At 39.7% G+C, this 16,101-nt stretch overlaps 1 protein-coding gene across 5 annotated transcripts in view; it reads left to right on the top strand.

Moving 5' to 3' along the window:
• The window catches only part of LOC140203465 (uncharacterized), a 47,380-nt gene extending 39,797 nt beyond the window's left edge, over positions 1 to 7,583 (top strand). For 3 of the 5 annotated variants that reach the window (XR_011887375.1, XR_011887374.1, XR_011887373.1), the window contains one exon: positions 5,260 to 7,583. Coding sequence is in view for 2 of the 5 variants with exons in the window: in XM_072269527.1 (XP_072125628.1) it covers positions 5,260 to 5,339; positions 6,162 to 6,248 (167 nt within the window). In the remaining 3 variants the exon portion in view is untranslated. The remainder of the gene's footprint in view (positions 1 to 5,259) is intronic. The other 2 variants (XM_072269527.1, XM_072269526.1) reach the window with 1 other exon arrangement.
• The last annotated feature ends 8,518 nt before the right edge of the window (positions 7,584 to 16,101 follow it).

Genomic DNA, 16,101 nt, shown 5'->3' with positions numbered 1-16,101 from the left:
CGACGGAGGATAAGAGGTGACCTGATAGAGGTGTTTAAGATGATAAGAGGCATTGATCGTAACCCCAAGCAAAATGGTTCAATTTCTGAATTGTGAAAAGTCCGCAGAAGTGCAGAGCTCTTTGATTTTTACGGCATTATTAGAAGTGCCTTTAGAAGATGATCATGTTAGATTATTCTATTTACTATGTTGGCATAGGATCCTTTTGGAGGAAATCTGCAGACTTCTTGGTGTAAAGTTCAAAGTTCAATGTAAAAGTTATTATCAGAGTACATACAATTCTGAGATTCTTCTTCCTGCGGGCATACTTAGCAAATCTATAGAACAGTAACTGTAAACAGGATCAATGAACAACAAACTATGCAAGTACAAACATAAATAAATAGCAATAAATAAGGAGCATGAAATAACAAAATAAAAAGTCCTTAAAGTGAGATCATCAGTTGTAGGAACACCAGAAATAGATTGAGTGTAGTTATCCCCTTTTGTTCATGAGCCTGATGTTTGAAGGGTAGTAACTGTACTCGAACCTGGTGGTGTGAGTCCTGAGACACTTGTATCTTGTTACCTAATGGTAGCAGTGAGTAAAGAGAAAGACCTGGGTGGTGAGGATCTTTGATGGTGGATGCTGCTTTTCTACAGCAACATAGATGAGCTCAATGGTTGGGAGGGTTTGATCCATGAGGTACTGGGCCGAATCCACTACATTTTGTATGATTTTGCACTGAAAGACCTTGGTGCATACCAGGCCTTAATGCAGCCAGTCAGCACACTTTTCACCACACATCTATAGAAGGAATGTAAACAAAAATGCTGGAAAGACTCAACCGGTCAGCAGCACCTGTGGAATGATAATCAATTAACATTTCAGGTTCACAAACCTTCATCAAAGCTGGGAAAGATTTTCTTTTAATGTAGTTTTTGATTGCAGAGAAAGTGGAAGAGCAATGGTAGAACAAAAGAAAAATACCCATTAGAGTTGGACCAAATGGATTAATGGGTGCAATTATAGATAGATAGATAGATATACTTTATTGGTCCTGAGGGAAATTGGGTTTCATTACAGCCACACCAACCAAGAATAGAGCATAAATATAGCAATACAAAAACCACAAACAAACAACAATATGCAAACTATGCCAGATGGAAATAAGTCCAGGACCAGCCTACTGGCTCAGGGTGTCTGACCCTCCAAGGGAGGAGCTGCAAAGTTTGATGGCCACAGGTAGGAACAACCTCCTGTGACGCCCAGTGTTGTATCTCGGTGGAATATGGCCGGAGTCCAACAGCAAAAAGTTCAATATCCGGTCTACAAACACGTTCCTCGATCGTAATATGACCAGAATTGTATAAGTACTTGGATGGGATGCATATGGAGGACTACGGTACAAGTGCAGGTCAATGGGACTAAGCAAAGTAACAGTTTGGCATGGGCTAGGTGGCCTATAGGCCTAATTCTGTGCTGTAGTACTCTATGATTCTAGCCCTCAAGTGCTAGTTACTCTGTCTGCATTATAGCAAGAAAGACCTTGCATCCTTATACAGGTTAAGCACCCCTTATCTGAAATGCTTGGGGCAGAAGTAGTTCAGATTTTAGAATATTTGCACCTACATAATGAAAACCCTTGGTGATAGGGTCCAAGTCTAAACATAAAATCTATGTGCATTACGTATACAGCTTATACATATACCCTGAAGGAAATTTTATGTAATATTTTAATAGTTTTGTGCATGAAACAATAATGTGTATATTGAACCATCAGAAAGGTATGCTATCACGACTTCGGCCGCCTAGGTGAACAGTCAGCTTGGCACCGCCATCATTCCCGACTCTGAATTCATGTGCTACCGGTAAGCAGGTTTTGTCTTACACTTGTGCATCACAGACACGTACTGATACAGCTGTTCAGTATGTTAGATTTTCATCAGCAACAATCTTGGCAAAACCAAGAATTAATTCCTCTGCTGCTTCGTGATCAGCAAATAAAGGTCACCACAAATCTTTAAAAATTTCATGTCATGCCTTTTCTTAAATTTCTGCAGCCAAACTACTGAATCTTCACAATTGCTTTCAATTTTCAGTTCCTCATAATAGATTTTTACTTGCTTCATGATGAGCATACTGTTAAGCAGCATATGTTCACTCCGACGCTGACGAATCTTTCGATGCACAATTGAGATCTTTTCTCGCTTTATGCAATGTTTTTCTATTTTTCATTAACTTCTAGCCATTATGTATGTGAGGTCTTTCCCAGAATTGTCTTTGCTGCGAGGAGACCCTACGCATTGCCTGAGAACCTTCCCAGCACCTTACAGAATTTTCCATTTGTGACATCATGTTAGCAGTCAAAAAATTTCGGATTTCAGAGGTTTTCGGATAAGGCGTACTCAACTTGTAGTGGATGTTACTGTTTCAGGATGCTTCAAAGCTTCTGAGCCAATTGCTTACTTTTGAAACAGAACTACTTTGTTTTAGAAGCAAATATGATAACCACCTTGTGTACAGAACAACCATTTCCCTCTCCCCTCCCCCCTCAATAAATAAACAGTGTTAAGATAGGAAACTAGACACTCTGTTTTTGGTAGTAAAGTATTAATGTTAGCCAGATGATTCTTTTGGTGTCTCTTTGATTTGTCCAATGAGTAACTGTATATACCTGTGTATAGGCAACTGTGTTCCAAGTTATGAAAATGTTAGGGCATATTCTAGAGTTATGGTATATAGCAGTTGGTCTTCAGACCTGAACATGGTTTGTAGTTTGAATTTAAAATATAGTCCTGAACAATAGTAGTCCTGGAGCTGCAGACTGAAGTTGACTGTAAACCAGAAAATGCTGGTTTAACTGATTAACTTTCATTTTGGGTATCTGGAGTGTGGGTGCACAGAAGGAGGTGTTTGAAAAAGTTGCCTGTAAGGAGCTTGTACTTTCTCTCTGTGATCATGTGGGCTTCCTCCGGGTGCTCTGGTTTCTTCCTGCAATCAAAAGACATACCGGTTGGTAGGTTAATTTGTCATTGTAGATTGTCCCATGATTAGACTAGGATTAAAATTGGGTTCACTGGGCAGCCCGGTTTGAAGGACCTGAAGAGCATACTCTGCAATGTATGTCAATAAAATAAAAAATAAAATAAAACTACATGTAATACAAAGGAAGCATAGTAGATACTTGGCAACTATAGAATTATTCTGCTGTTAGATGGGGCTCGTCAGCCGTGGTTGGCAGCTCATCTAAGAGAAGGAAAACTCTGATCTCAAACCTCCACTGCCTTGCAGCTATTTCCACTGATGGGGAAGGCTTCAGGAGTAAACCCCGAGGGAAAAATCCAGAGCTGGAGTCCCTAAGGCAGTCCTACATTGTGTTCAGTGTAGACTGGCAACTCCTGCAATGCGGCTGGTACCAAACTGTATTGGTTTCTGCCGTTCCTATGGATTCATCAGAAGCATGGAGAGGAAGAGCTTGCTACATGGGCAACAGCTTACTATCCATACCATACTGCCCAGGCTTGCGTATCTGGATAGCTTGGACGCAGTATCCATGGTCAAGTCTGACCAACGGAGGCCCTCATTCACTCACTCACTCATCTTTGATCTTTAGCATATAAAATGTCATGTAATATTGGGTTGAGCAGGCCTCTTCTTCCAAGACTGTCTCAAATTATGATGCCTGCTGTTCGCTTTTGCTAGAATGGTCTATGTGTAGAAGTCTGCAGAATGAAGCTTTAACCAAATTCTTCTTACTGAGGTGCTGTCACAAAACCAAGGCTGATGCAGGAAACAGCAGTGGCATATTAACCTCAGGAGATACAGTCATCATTTGAGGCAATTCGTTGAGTAAAACATTATAGACAAGAACAAAGGGACTGTAACCTACAGAATAGAGACTTGTATCCTTAACTACATATCTATTGAGAACCAGATCATATGGTGTTGACATCTCATAGGATATTGCATTTTGATTATCATTCATTTCTGTGGTCATTAGAAGTTACACAGTGAGGGATAGTGTGAAATGGTCCATAAACAAATCTGTTCAGTTATGCATTCATGTGTACCAGAACTGCTTGGAGGACCTGATAATATTTTATTCATTTTCAGATTGGATGAGCCCCAGCAAATATTCAGGACCTGTTTATGTTACGCATTCTAAATGCCAACACAAAATTACATCTTGATGATTTCTCATATAGACAAATACCAGATTTCAGAGTGTCAGTGAAAAGATTGGCTTTTTGACAGGATGAAGCATTTTTCAGATTGTATTCATTGTTGGTCAGTATATCTCAAGAGGTGAGGCAATGCCCACCATCTAAGAGGAGGCACATCACAAGTTAGTATCACGTCTACTTAAATATGTCAACAACCGCAGTAACTAATGTGGTTGAAAGGTATTTTGTGTTTATATCACAAAGGAGCAGGACACTTAGCTCATACTCTGCAGTAATACACTTACTCCTGTGATTGTAGGCACATCAGGATAGGATTCTGAGATAACTTTCAGAATAGACGTGTTTCGACCCTGAAACTCTGCTGGGGTACAATGACTAAAATAGTATAGGACAATTTTCTCATGCAGACAATTCTAGGCTATGAAGTTTGGGTATGTAAGCAAATTAATTATCCATGACATTTTGTTTCAGCTGTCTCAAAAGAATTTTCTTGAACGTTAAAATTTAACTTTTTTAGCCAGCTTAAAAAGACATGTGAAATACCATCTTTTATGTCTTAAATTTCTATTACTCTACAAAAAAATAAGTTAAAATGAACTGTATGGTATACATGGAAAATAGAGTTGTTAATACATCGTGCAATTCAGCATTTAATAGTAAATTCAAAGTAATTACAATTATGTAAGATTGGTATTGCAGTCTTTGGGGATGTTTCATTAGGACTTTTGAGACTCCTTTTTTGGACTATATTTTAAGCTGCTATTGGAATGTTGTCAATCTTTGTTTGATCTATGACATAGCATTTTTGCTTGGCAGTTTGGAGTATATAATAATTCCAGAGACCATGCTGTCTTCTATCACAGAATTCAAGGATCTAAAATGTGGATTGAAGAGAACTTTAGTGCTTTAATTAATATTTACTCACTTGATTTCATAAAAACTGGAACAATGTCTAATTTTAACACCAACAAGTTATTTCGTTAAACTTACTTACAGATCAAAGTACTTTAAACATTGTTAGTGGACTTTTGATACAGATTGCGATAATTTACCTCATTAGATAATTTATTCAAATCATTGTCTTCTCCATAGGCGAAGAATTATCCAATGTTCATCTAATAAACTACAAGAGGAAGTCAGAAGAATGGCTACAACAATATTCAAGGAGACGTGTATGCTTTTATGACCGTTTGTTTTTTTACTGATTGGCAGTATACTGGATTAATCAATATGTTCTGTTTTGAACAGAAGTTAACAATATTAATTTTTGTTTCAGATTTCAGAAGTATATTACAAACTTTGTACTTTCTTATTGACCATTATAGTTGCACCTCCATTTATCTTCAGTAAGCCAACATTTCTTTTAATCACTTTTGTCTTCAATCATAATGAACATAATAGATCAACAGATACACTGTAGAACTACAATTCCTTAGGGACAATCTTACTGGTGCTTTCCGATCATGACTGTTTAAGAGATTCACCCCCCACCATAGATCCTTCCCTAAAAGATGTGGGCCCCACCAATGATGTCCAAGCAGAGTGGAAATTTACACATCTCACCTCACCAAAGTAGCTTCCTTTGAAAAGCCATTTTTAGAATTTGTAGATGTCCAGAATCTCCTGGAAAGAACAGGCAAGTGAATCTCCATATGATTAGCAGCAGAGGTGAAGCATACTGGATTATTCTCAGCACTTACTGTCGAAGCAGTGACTTTCACAATAGTGACAATCTTATTGCTGAAGCTAATGGAAATAGAAGTAATTCTTTTTGAATTCACAGTTCTTAAACCAACTGAGGAATGGCTATATTTACACAAATATTATTTTAGAATCTAATTACAATTTATACATACTTATTGGGACATGTTTTATACTGTAATTACCAATATACAGCATTTCAGTGACATTTATTTCCTAATGTATGGAATATATAATTATTAATCATGATCACTACTCAAGTGACAAGTTTAATACTTGATATTTGCATATAGTGTGCACTCAGCCCAGGCAAGAAAGGTCTTTCAAGATCAGCAGGGGACAGAAGCCATTTGGTACTCAGAGCCAAGATGAGGATGTAATTGAAGAGTGCAAGGCACACACAGCAACTAAGGAGCAATTACTTTAGTGGCTTTGAGTATCATCAGTTGTTAAATTGTAGTTTCTATTGACTTTTAAAATCTGTATTGTGAATGATGATTGCTTTTGCAAATAAGAAATTTGAATATACACAATGATACCAATTAATCAATATCTATAACTGCTAGTCAATTCTGTGTTTAAAAAAAATGTAATTTCTCTGTTCTGACTTCAGAACAGTGTGGTACAGGGTCCATATTGTTCTTATGCACAAGTAAATAAAGTGATTGAGGAACGAGTATGAGTTTTATGCATCTAGTTAATCAGCGAATACTCTAGGTTTCAGAAATAAAGAATGAATTCTGGTAAAAGCTCAATAAGCTTAATTGTTTTAAAAACTTACAGACAATATTTCTCCCCAGCTGATTGTATTATTATGTGGTTTGAAATCCATTTCATTTTATGAAATGGTAGAAAACAATACTGCATCTTGCTTTAAATGTTAATTCTCACATGCATTAAAATGGTATTTCAACACCAAAAGCAATGGAACGTTATTTTTAATACACAGAGCATGCAGCAGTTAGCACAGCTGTCTGACAACTCATGACTTAGGTTTAATCCTGACCTCTGGCACTGTCTGTTAGAGTTTGCATGGTCTCCTTATCCCCCTGTGAGGGTTCACATCCCAAAGGTATGCTGTAAGTTTAATTGTATACTATAAATTACCCCTTAAGAACAATGGTGGCAGGAGTAAATAGAATACCCTGTGTCAGCACTTGTCTTTATGAGCTAAATTTAAGTTGCAAGGAAATAAAATTAATTTTAGAATCTACAAAATAGAAAATAAATTAATAATTCTGCATTTAAATTTTAAAGCATGCTTTTTAAAACTCTCTCACTAACTTAAGTAGCTGAATTTGCATACTTGATGATTATACAGACGATTGCAGTCTTATGTATTAAAAGGGGCAGTGAAACTTACTCAAAAGAGACAAATTATCAAGTTCCACCAAAAGAAGAAATTGAACCAGTCATTACTTATTACTAAATTTAACTGATATAAGTATAAGCATCAAACTTGGGATCTTCTAGAAGACTTTTTTTTTGTATAATGCTTTTGTTTTTAAACATTCACAAGATGAGAAAGTTACTATCAATGTCCTCATTTGACTATTCCTAACTGCTTCCAGAAAACATGATCGTGACACACTTCATTGAAGAACCGCAAATCCGTGTAGTGTATTTAATATTTCTGTAATATTGTAAATACTGTATATTGTTTGATTAAGCCTTCTTTGTTTACATAAATCATTATGGATTATAATTAAAAAGTATGTGAGTGACATACAATATTACGCCTCATTATATGTGAGTGTCTCATTAAAAAAAGGGAAAAACTACGTAGATAAGTATCCCAGCTCTTACCTTCAGTTAGTTTCTGGAGTTACAAAACATAACAGTGGTGACGAGGAAGTTCTAAAATGAACCCAATTCTGTTACCTACCAGTTGAAGCACAGTATGTTTTTCTTCGCAAGAGAAAAAGATATTCGAGTTATAAAAAGGCAGAAAATGGATGAAATTAAGAAGCATCAAGTATAGCCACTGGTTCATAAACAGTGAGTACTGGGTGATAATAATAATAATAATAAATCAATCAATAAATAAAAGCAGAAGTGGCTGGCTACATCTGAAAGATGGACATGCACAACAAATAACTGGATGATGTATACTGAAAGAATGAGCAGTATTTTGAAGCAAATGAAATATCCGATGAAAAACAAGTGCCAGTATTGCTGAATGTAATGGGTTGAAGAGCATACAGTTTCTTAGGAGTTTAACTGCTCCTACCAAACAAGCTGAAATGAGCCATGCTGATATTGTGAGCATAATCCAGGAACGTTTAGAACCAAATCCATTGTTGATTGCAGAATGCTTTAGGTTGCATACGTTGAATCAAAAGAAAAGGGGAGTCCATTTCAGCTTACATGGCTGTATTGAAGAAATTGTCCGTGCATTATCAAATCAGTGATGGGCTTAATGATGCACTGAGAGATCATTTAGTTTGTAAATCTTACAAGAAAGCATTCAAAAACAACTCCTAACTGAAGCATAACTTTACAAGAGCAGTTGAAATCACTGTATCAATGGAAACAGCAGCCAGGGATGTAATTGACTTGCAATCACGAATGAAAGTGATCATGAACAAAATTGCAATGTTCAATCAGAAACCTACCTAGCTGAACATGTTTTGTTACTGTTGTGGCAGGGACTCAGGTACACCAGACCAACACAGGTTTAAAGGTAAAAATTGCAGAAAATGCAACAAAGAAAGACACATACAATGAGTTGTCATGCAGACAAAAATAAATGGACTGCACCAGGAAGAGAAAAAAATAAAAAGTCCATTTACATTTTCAAAAAGAGCACTAATCTGCATGCTGTTGATGAAAAATCTCATAATAATGAAAGTGTCACTGGACTTGGTAGCCATGAATGAAAACTACCAAGAGACAAGCAATATGGATTACATCAGAAATGAATGACAAATTACTTAAAATGAAATTGGACATTGGCTCGGCTGTTACAGCCATTCCACAAAATGAGTTTAAATAGCATTTTATTTTCAGCAGCTCAGGTGTGGCAAGTGCCAGTATCAGAGCCCTACTGAAGGCCAGGAGAAAGAGGGAGTAAAAAAGCAGCAGCTTCAGGTAAGGCCGGTTCTTTTCCAGCTGTGCAGTGCATTAAGTGTCAGCGTCAAGAGGTCTAAACTCAACAGCAAAAAAAGGAAGGTAGGATCAGGCGGAGCGGCCATTGTTGGAACGTGCCAGTGATAGAGGGGGAAAACTTTGGCTTAACAGAGTTTGATGGGAACAGGGGGAGGCAAACATAAGAAGAGGTAAGCCTTTGTTTTTAGCAGAATAGTCAGGATGGAATGCTCACCCTGTCAGATGTGGAAATTCAGGTAACTTGACGATTTTCCTGATGATTACATCTGCAAGAGGTGCACCCAACTTCAGCACCTGACTGACTGAGTCAAGGAGTTGGAGCTGGAGTTGGATGTAGTCAGGATCATTTGGGAGGCTGAAGATATTAGTGATGAGACTTTTGAAAAGGTGGTCACAACCAAAGTGCAGGCTTTAGACAGTAGATGGGTGACCACCAGGAGAGGTAAGGGGATTTAAAAGTCAATGCAGGGTTCCCCTGTGATCATTACCCTCAGCAACAAGTATACCCCTTTGGATACTGCTTGGGAGGGTGTGACCCATTAGGGCACAGCAGCAGCAGCCAGGCTAGTGGCACTGTGGTTGGCACTGAGGCTCAGCAAGGAAGGATAAAGAAAGGCAGTGCAGTAGTGATATGGGATTTGATAGTTAGGGGGACAAACAGGAGATTCTGTGGCTGCAAAAGAGACACCAAGATGGTATTTTGCCTTCCTGCAGCTAGGATCCAGGATGTATCAGAGCAGCTGCAGGATGTTCTCAAGGAGGAGTGTGATCAGAGGTCATGGTGCATATTAGCATCAATGACATAGGCAGAAAAAGGGAGAGGTCCTATGCAGTGAGTATATAGAGTTAGGAAAGGGGCTGGAGAAGGACCTCCAGGGTAGTAATCACTGGATTACTCCCAATGCCACGGGAGAGTGCAGGTGGGAATGGGATGATAGCACAGATGAATGAGTGGCTGAGGAGATGGTGCAGGGGGCAGGGTTTCAAGTTCTTGAATCATTGGAACCTTTTCTGGGAAAGGGATGACCTGTACAAGAGGAACGGATTGCACCTGAACTGGAGGGGAACCAATGTACCAGCCAGGAGGTTTGCTAATACTGTTCAAGAGGGTTTAAACTAGTTTTGCAAGGTCTGGGAACCAGAGCACCAGGTCAGTCAGGGAGGGATCAGACAGGAAGGTAGATGTCAGGGAAAGTACTGAGTGGCAAAATCGAAATAACAGGTATGTTGGGTCGGATAGTTTGAAATGTGTATATTTTAATGCTAGGAGTATTATGGGTAAAGGTGATGAACTTAGATCATGGATGTGTACATGGGACTACAATGTTGTGGCTTTTACAGAAACTTAGTTGAGACAGGGGCAGGAATGGGTGACTAATGTACCAGGTTTTCAAAGTTTTAGAAAAGATAGAGAAGGAGGTAGAACAGGGTGGGGGTGGAGTTGCACTACTAATCAGAGACAATATCACAGCTGCACTGAAAGGGGACATAATGGAGGGTTCAAATACTGGGACTATTTGGGTAGAACTCAGGAACAGGAAGGGTGCAATCACACTGATGGGATTGTACTACAGAACCCTCAAGAGCCACCAGGACATTGAGGAACAGATATGTAATCAAATTAAGGAAATATGTAAAAATAATAGGGTTGTTGTTATGGGAAGATTTCAATTTCCCTAATATAAAATGGAACCTTCTTTCTGCAAGGTGTTTAGATAGGGCAGAATTTGTTAACTGTATCCAGGAGGGTTTAATAAATCAAAATGTGGACGATCCAATGAGAGGAAGGACTGTACTGGACCTGGTGTTGGGTAATGAACCCGGCCAGGCGACTGACCTTTCAGTGGCTGAGCAGTTAGGGAACAGTGACCACAACTTCTTAACTTTCAGGATAGCTATAGATAAGGATAGGTATAGGTACGATCCTTGTGGGAGAGTTTCAAATTGGGGTAGGACAAATTATGAAGGCATTAGGCAGGAATAAAGAAGAGTTAATTGGGAAACCTTTTTCTGGCAAGTCCACATCAGACATGAGGAGGGTGTTTAAAGATCAATTGCACATAGTACAGGAAAGTTATGTTCCTGTTAGAAGTAAGTACAGGAATAGAAAGAGAAGAGAACCTTGAATGTAGAGAGAGAGGTGATGAACTTAGTCAAGAAGAAAAAGGAAAAGTATTCAAAGCTTCAGAGTTAAGATCAAATGGAGCACATGAGGATATAAAGAAGTCAGAAAAGAACTAAAGGAGGGAATTAGGAAAGCCAGAGGGGCCATGAAAAGTCCATGGCAAGTAGGATTAAAGAGAATCCCAAGGCATTCTATACATACATCATGAAGAATAGGATAACTAGGGAGATGGTAGAACCACTCAAGAATAAAGAGGAGAACATTTGCTTAGATGCAGAGAATGTGAGTGGGGTACTTAATGAGTATTTTGCTTCAGTATTCACCAAGGAAAAGATCAGTGTTGAGTATATAAAAATGATGGGGCTTTTAGAGGTCAAGGAGGAGGAAGTGTTGGGCATCCTAATGAGTATTAAGGTGGATGTCCCAGGGCCTGACTGGATTTACCCCAGGTTACTGAAAGAGGCAAGAGATGATATTGCTGTGGTCTTGACCAGTATCTTCATGCCCTCTCTAGGCATAGCCGGCGTCCCTGAAGACTGGCGAGTGCCTAATGTTGTACCTCTATTTAAAAGGGAACAAGGGAAATTCTTAGGGATAGGATATATGAGCATTTGGAAATCCATGGCATAATTAGGGAGAGCCAGCATGGCTTTGTACAGGACAGCTCATGTCTTACAAACTTGAAGTCCCTCATGAGAGACTAATCCATATTATTTAGATGCGTGGGGTCCACGACAAATTGGCTGTTTAGATTCAAGACTGGCTTGATGACAGGGGTTAGTGGTTGAAGGGACTTATTCAAACTGAAGGTCTGAAATTAGTGGTGATTTGCAGGGATCTGTGCTAGGATCTGTGTTTGAGATAAATATAAATGACCTGGATTGAAATGTAGATGGGTGGGTTAGTAAGTTTGCAGATGATGCCAAGATTGGTGGAGTTTTAATAGTGTAGAAGACTGGCAAAGAATATAGCATTATATAGATCAGTTGCAGATATGGGCAGAGAAATGACAAATGGAGTTTAACCCAGATACGTGTAAAGTGTTGCACCTTGGTAGGGCAAATGCTAGGAGACAGTACACTGTTAAGGGCAAGGCCCTTAACAATGTTGCTGAGCAGAGAGACCCTTGGTTTCAAAATCCATAGCTCCCTGAAAGTGGCTATTCCGGTCAATAGGGCGGTTAAGAGGGCTTTTATTAGTTGAGGCATTGAGTTCAAAAGTCAAGAGATTATGTGGCAACCTTATAAAGCTCTGGTTAGGCCACATCAGGAGTATTGTACATAGTTGAGGAAGAGGCTTACTAGGATGTGGCCTGGTTTAGAGGGCATGTGCTACAATGAGAGGCTGAACAAACTCGAGATGTTTTCTTTGGAGTGGTGGAGGCTGGGGGAGATCTGATGGGGGTTTATAAAATTATGAGAGGCATAGACAGAGTGGACAAGGAGTATTTTTTTCCCAGGGTAGAAATGTCTACTATCAGAAGGCATGCATTGAAGGTGGTGGGGGGGGGGGGGGGTGGAGTTTCAAAGGGGATGTGAGGGGTCGTTTTTTACTCAGAGTGGTGGATGCCTGTAATGCGCTGCCTGATATGATGGTAGAGGCAAACAGATTAGAGACTTTTAAGAGACATATAGATAGGCACATTAAAGTGAGGAAGATGGAGGGGTATGGACATTGTGCAGGTAGGAGGGATTAGTTTTTGGGGTTTTTGAATTTACTTTTTAGCTGGTTCGGCACAACATTGTGGGCTAAAGGGCCTGTTTCTGTGCTGTACTCTTCTATGTTCTATGTTCAAGGATACTGAACTGAAGTCTGAGGACATTCAGCTAAGAACTTACACTGAAGAAAAGATGATTCCTCTGGGAATGACATTCGTAACAGTGAAATACAACAACTAACAAGCTTCATTGGGCTTGTATGTGGTTAAAACAGGAGGGCCAGCGTAGTGGGGCCAAGATTGGCAAAGACAACTACAACTTGACTGGAGATTCATCCATCATTTACATGTCACATCCCCTGAAAAAGAGTCAACTGACAGGAAATTAAGAAAGGTACTGGATGATGCCATAACAGTGCTCAAGGATGGCTTTGGAAAACTCAAACATACCATGAATAAAATTGTGTCAAATGAAAATGCCACACAAACAGGTTTTATAATGCCCGTCTATTTTCTTATACCAACTGTGATAAAGTAACCAGTAAGCTAGATTGCATGAAGGCTGAAGGAATTCTTTCCAAGACTGAGTAGAGCTCATGGGCAATGCCAGTGTCCCAGTAGCCAAGAAGTATGGATCTGTCAGGATCTGTGGTGATTTTAAGGTCACCATCAATCCAGTATTGAAAATATATCAATTCCCTAGCCCAGGTTAGAAGACATCTTTGAAAATCTTTCTGGAGGGAAACACTTCAGCAAAGTGGACTTAGCTGAGGCCTACCTACAGGTGGAGTTGGGAGAACAGTACAGTCTTTCTCGCCATAAGCACTCACAAAGGGTTTTATTGCTATAATAGGCTTATTTCTGGAATAACATCTCCACCTGCACATTGGCAGAAAGCTATGGACCAGATGCTGCAAGGCGGTCCAGCCACTCGATGTTACCTGAATGACATCATTGTTTCCAGTGAGGATGAGAAGGAATATCACTAAAATCTCAAGACATTGTTAAAAACATTTGATGATTATGGGCTCACAGCACAACATGACAAGTGTGAATTCTTTAAATCAAGTATCACTTACTGTGGTCACACCATTGATGCACAAGGATAACACAAGTGTGCTGAGAAAATTCAAGCAATGATGGATGCCCCAAGGCCAAAGAATGTGCCAGAGTTGTAGTGTATTTTTGGATTTATCAATTACTAACAGTTTTCTGCCAAATCTGGCTACTGTGCTCCACTCCATGACTCATTAATACAGATTGGAAAGAAATGGCAATGGACAAAGCAGTGTAAGGTGGGTTTCGAAAAGTCGAAGGAAATGGTGGTTCAGGTACTGTACTCACACATTACAAGCCACATTGTCCAGTGAAGCTTGCTTGTGATACCTGGCTTTATGGTATAGGTGCAGTCGTCACATGTTATGAGTGACGGAAGTGAATGCTCCATTGTCTTTGTATCAAGTTACCATAAATTTTCGCTGCAGTGAAAATTTATGCACAGATTGACAGAGAGGCCTTGAGTCTGATTTGGGGTGTAAAATCTTTCATCCAGTACCTGTACAGGACAGTTTAACCTCATTATTGATCATCAACCACTGGTGTCCATTTTCAATCCACAGAAGGGTGTTCCACTAATGGCAGCAGCACGAATGCAGAAATGGGCTCTGTTTCTTGGAGGACACAGTTATGAGATCGAATTCAAGAGGAAATGCTGATGGAATGTCCCAATTACCTTGGAAAAGGACATACCTGAAAAATTTACAAAAGGCACTCCGCTTGACATATTCTCCCTAATACAAATTGAAAGTTCCCTATTACAGCTGAGATTACGAAAAGCAGGGGTCCCCAACCTGGGACCCATGGGTCCCTTGGTTAATGGTAGCGGTCCATGGCATAAAAAAGATTGGGAACTCCTGATGTAAAGGCATTAACATAAAAGTCCCCACTTTGTCTCAGGTCTACACAGCAACCCAAAGTGGCTGGAATGTTCATTAGAAATTCCAGTTTCCCTATTTTTACCAGCACCAGGATAAACTTGCCCTGATGGGGGCTGCGTTATGTGGGGATTGAGTTATTATACCATCCAAGCTGAGAGCTAAAGTGTTAGAAGAATTATGTGCTACACCTAGGCATAGTCAAAATGAAAGTGTTGTCTCAAAGCTTTGTCAGGTGTTCTGGGATAGATTAGCAGACCAAGCAGCTTGTCACACCCTGTTCCTGATGCTAACATGTCCAGAAGGTACCAAGAGCTGTGCCTCTCCATCCTTGGGAATGACCTGCATTACCCTGGCAGGGTTCATAGATTTTGCCAGACATTCATGGGCACAAATTTTTTGGGTAGCAGTGGATGCAGCTACAAAGTGGCCAGAAGTGTTCCTGATACCCTCCCTTAGAGCCTCGCACACCATTGAGAAGGCTTTTCTCAAGGTCTGGTGTTCCACAACACTTAGTCAGTGAAAATGGACCACAGTTTTTGCAGAACAGTTTCAGTCATTCCTGAAAATGAATGGAATAAGCCATATTACATCTGCGCCATACCACCCAGCTGACAGATGGCTTGGTGAAAAGGTTTGTCCAGAGTTTAAAGAATGCACTGTAAGCAATGTCGGCAGAACACACTACATAGTCTCAGAAACTCACCAACTTATTATGGACCTGTATTCTCAGATCCCTTTGGTCTAATCTACAGCATTCCTCAGTACCCTACCATACACTGTGTAAGACCTACCAGCTAAAACACTGTGTACTTGCCAGCATTAAATTCCATCTGCCATTTTTCAGCCCATTTTTCCAGCAGCTCCTGATCCCACTGCAAGCCATGATTGTCTTCTTCGTTGTCCACTACACCCCCACTCTGCAAATTTGCTGATCCAGTTAACCACATTATCATCCAGATAGTTGATATAGATGACAAACAACAATGGACCCAGCACCAAACCCTGCAGCACTCTACTGGTTACACTCCTCCAGTCAGAGAGTCTACAATCTACTACCACTCCCTGGCTTCTCCCACAAAGTCAATGTCTAATCCAATTTACTACCTCATCTTGAATGCCAAGTGACTGAACCTTCTTGATCAATCTCCCATGCAGGACCTTGTCAAATGCCTTGCTAAAGTCCACATAGACAACATCCACTGCCTTGTCTTCATCAATTTTCCGGGTAACTTCTTTGAAAACTCTATAGGATTGGTTGGACACGACCTACAATACACAAAGCCATGCTGACTATCCCTAATCAGTTCATCTCTATCCAAATGCTCTCATATCCAGTCCCTTAGAATATCTTCCAATAACTTTCCCACTACTGATGTCAGGATCACTGGCCTATAATTTCCTAGTTT

This window comes from Mobula birostris, chromosome 9, assembly GCF_030028105.1.
Source record: "Mobula birostris isolate sMobBir1 chromosome 9, sMobBir1.hap1, whole genome shotgun sequence".
In the NCBI taxonomy this organism is placed as follows: Eukaryota; Metazoa; Chordata; class Chondrichthyes; order Myliobatiformes; family Myliobatidae; genus Mobula; species Mobula birostris.
The sequence above is the reverse complement of the archived record's forward strand: the minus strand, read 5'-3'. Positions and strand labels throughout refer to the sequence as shown.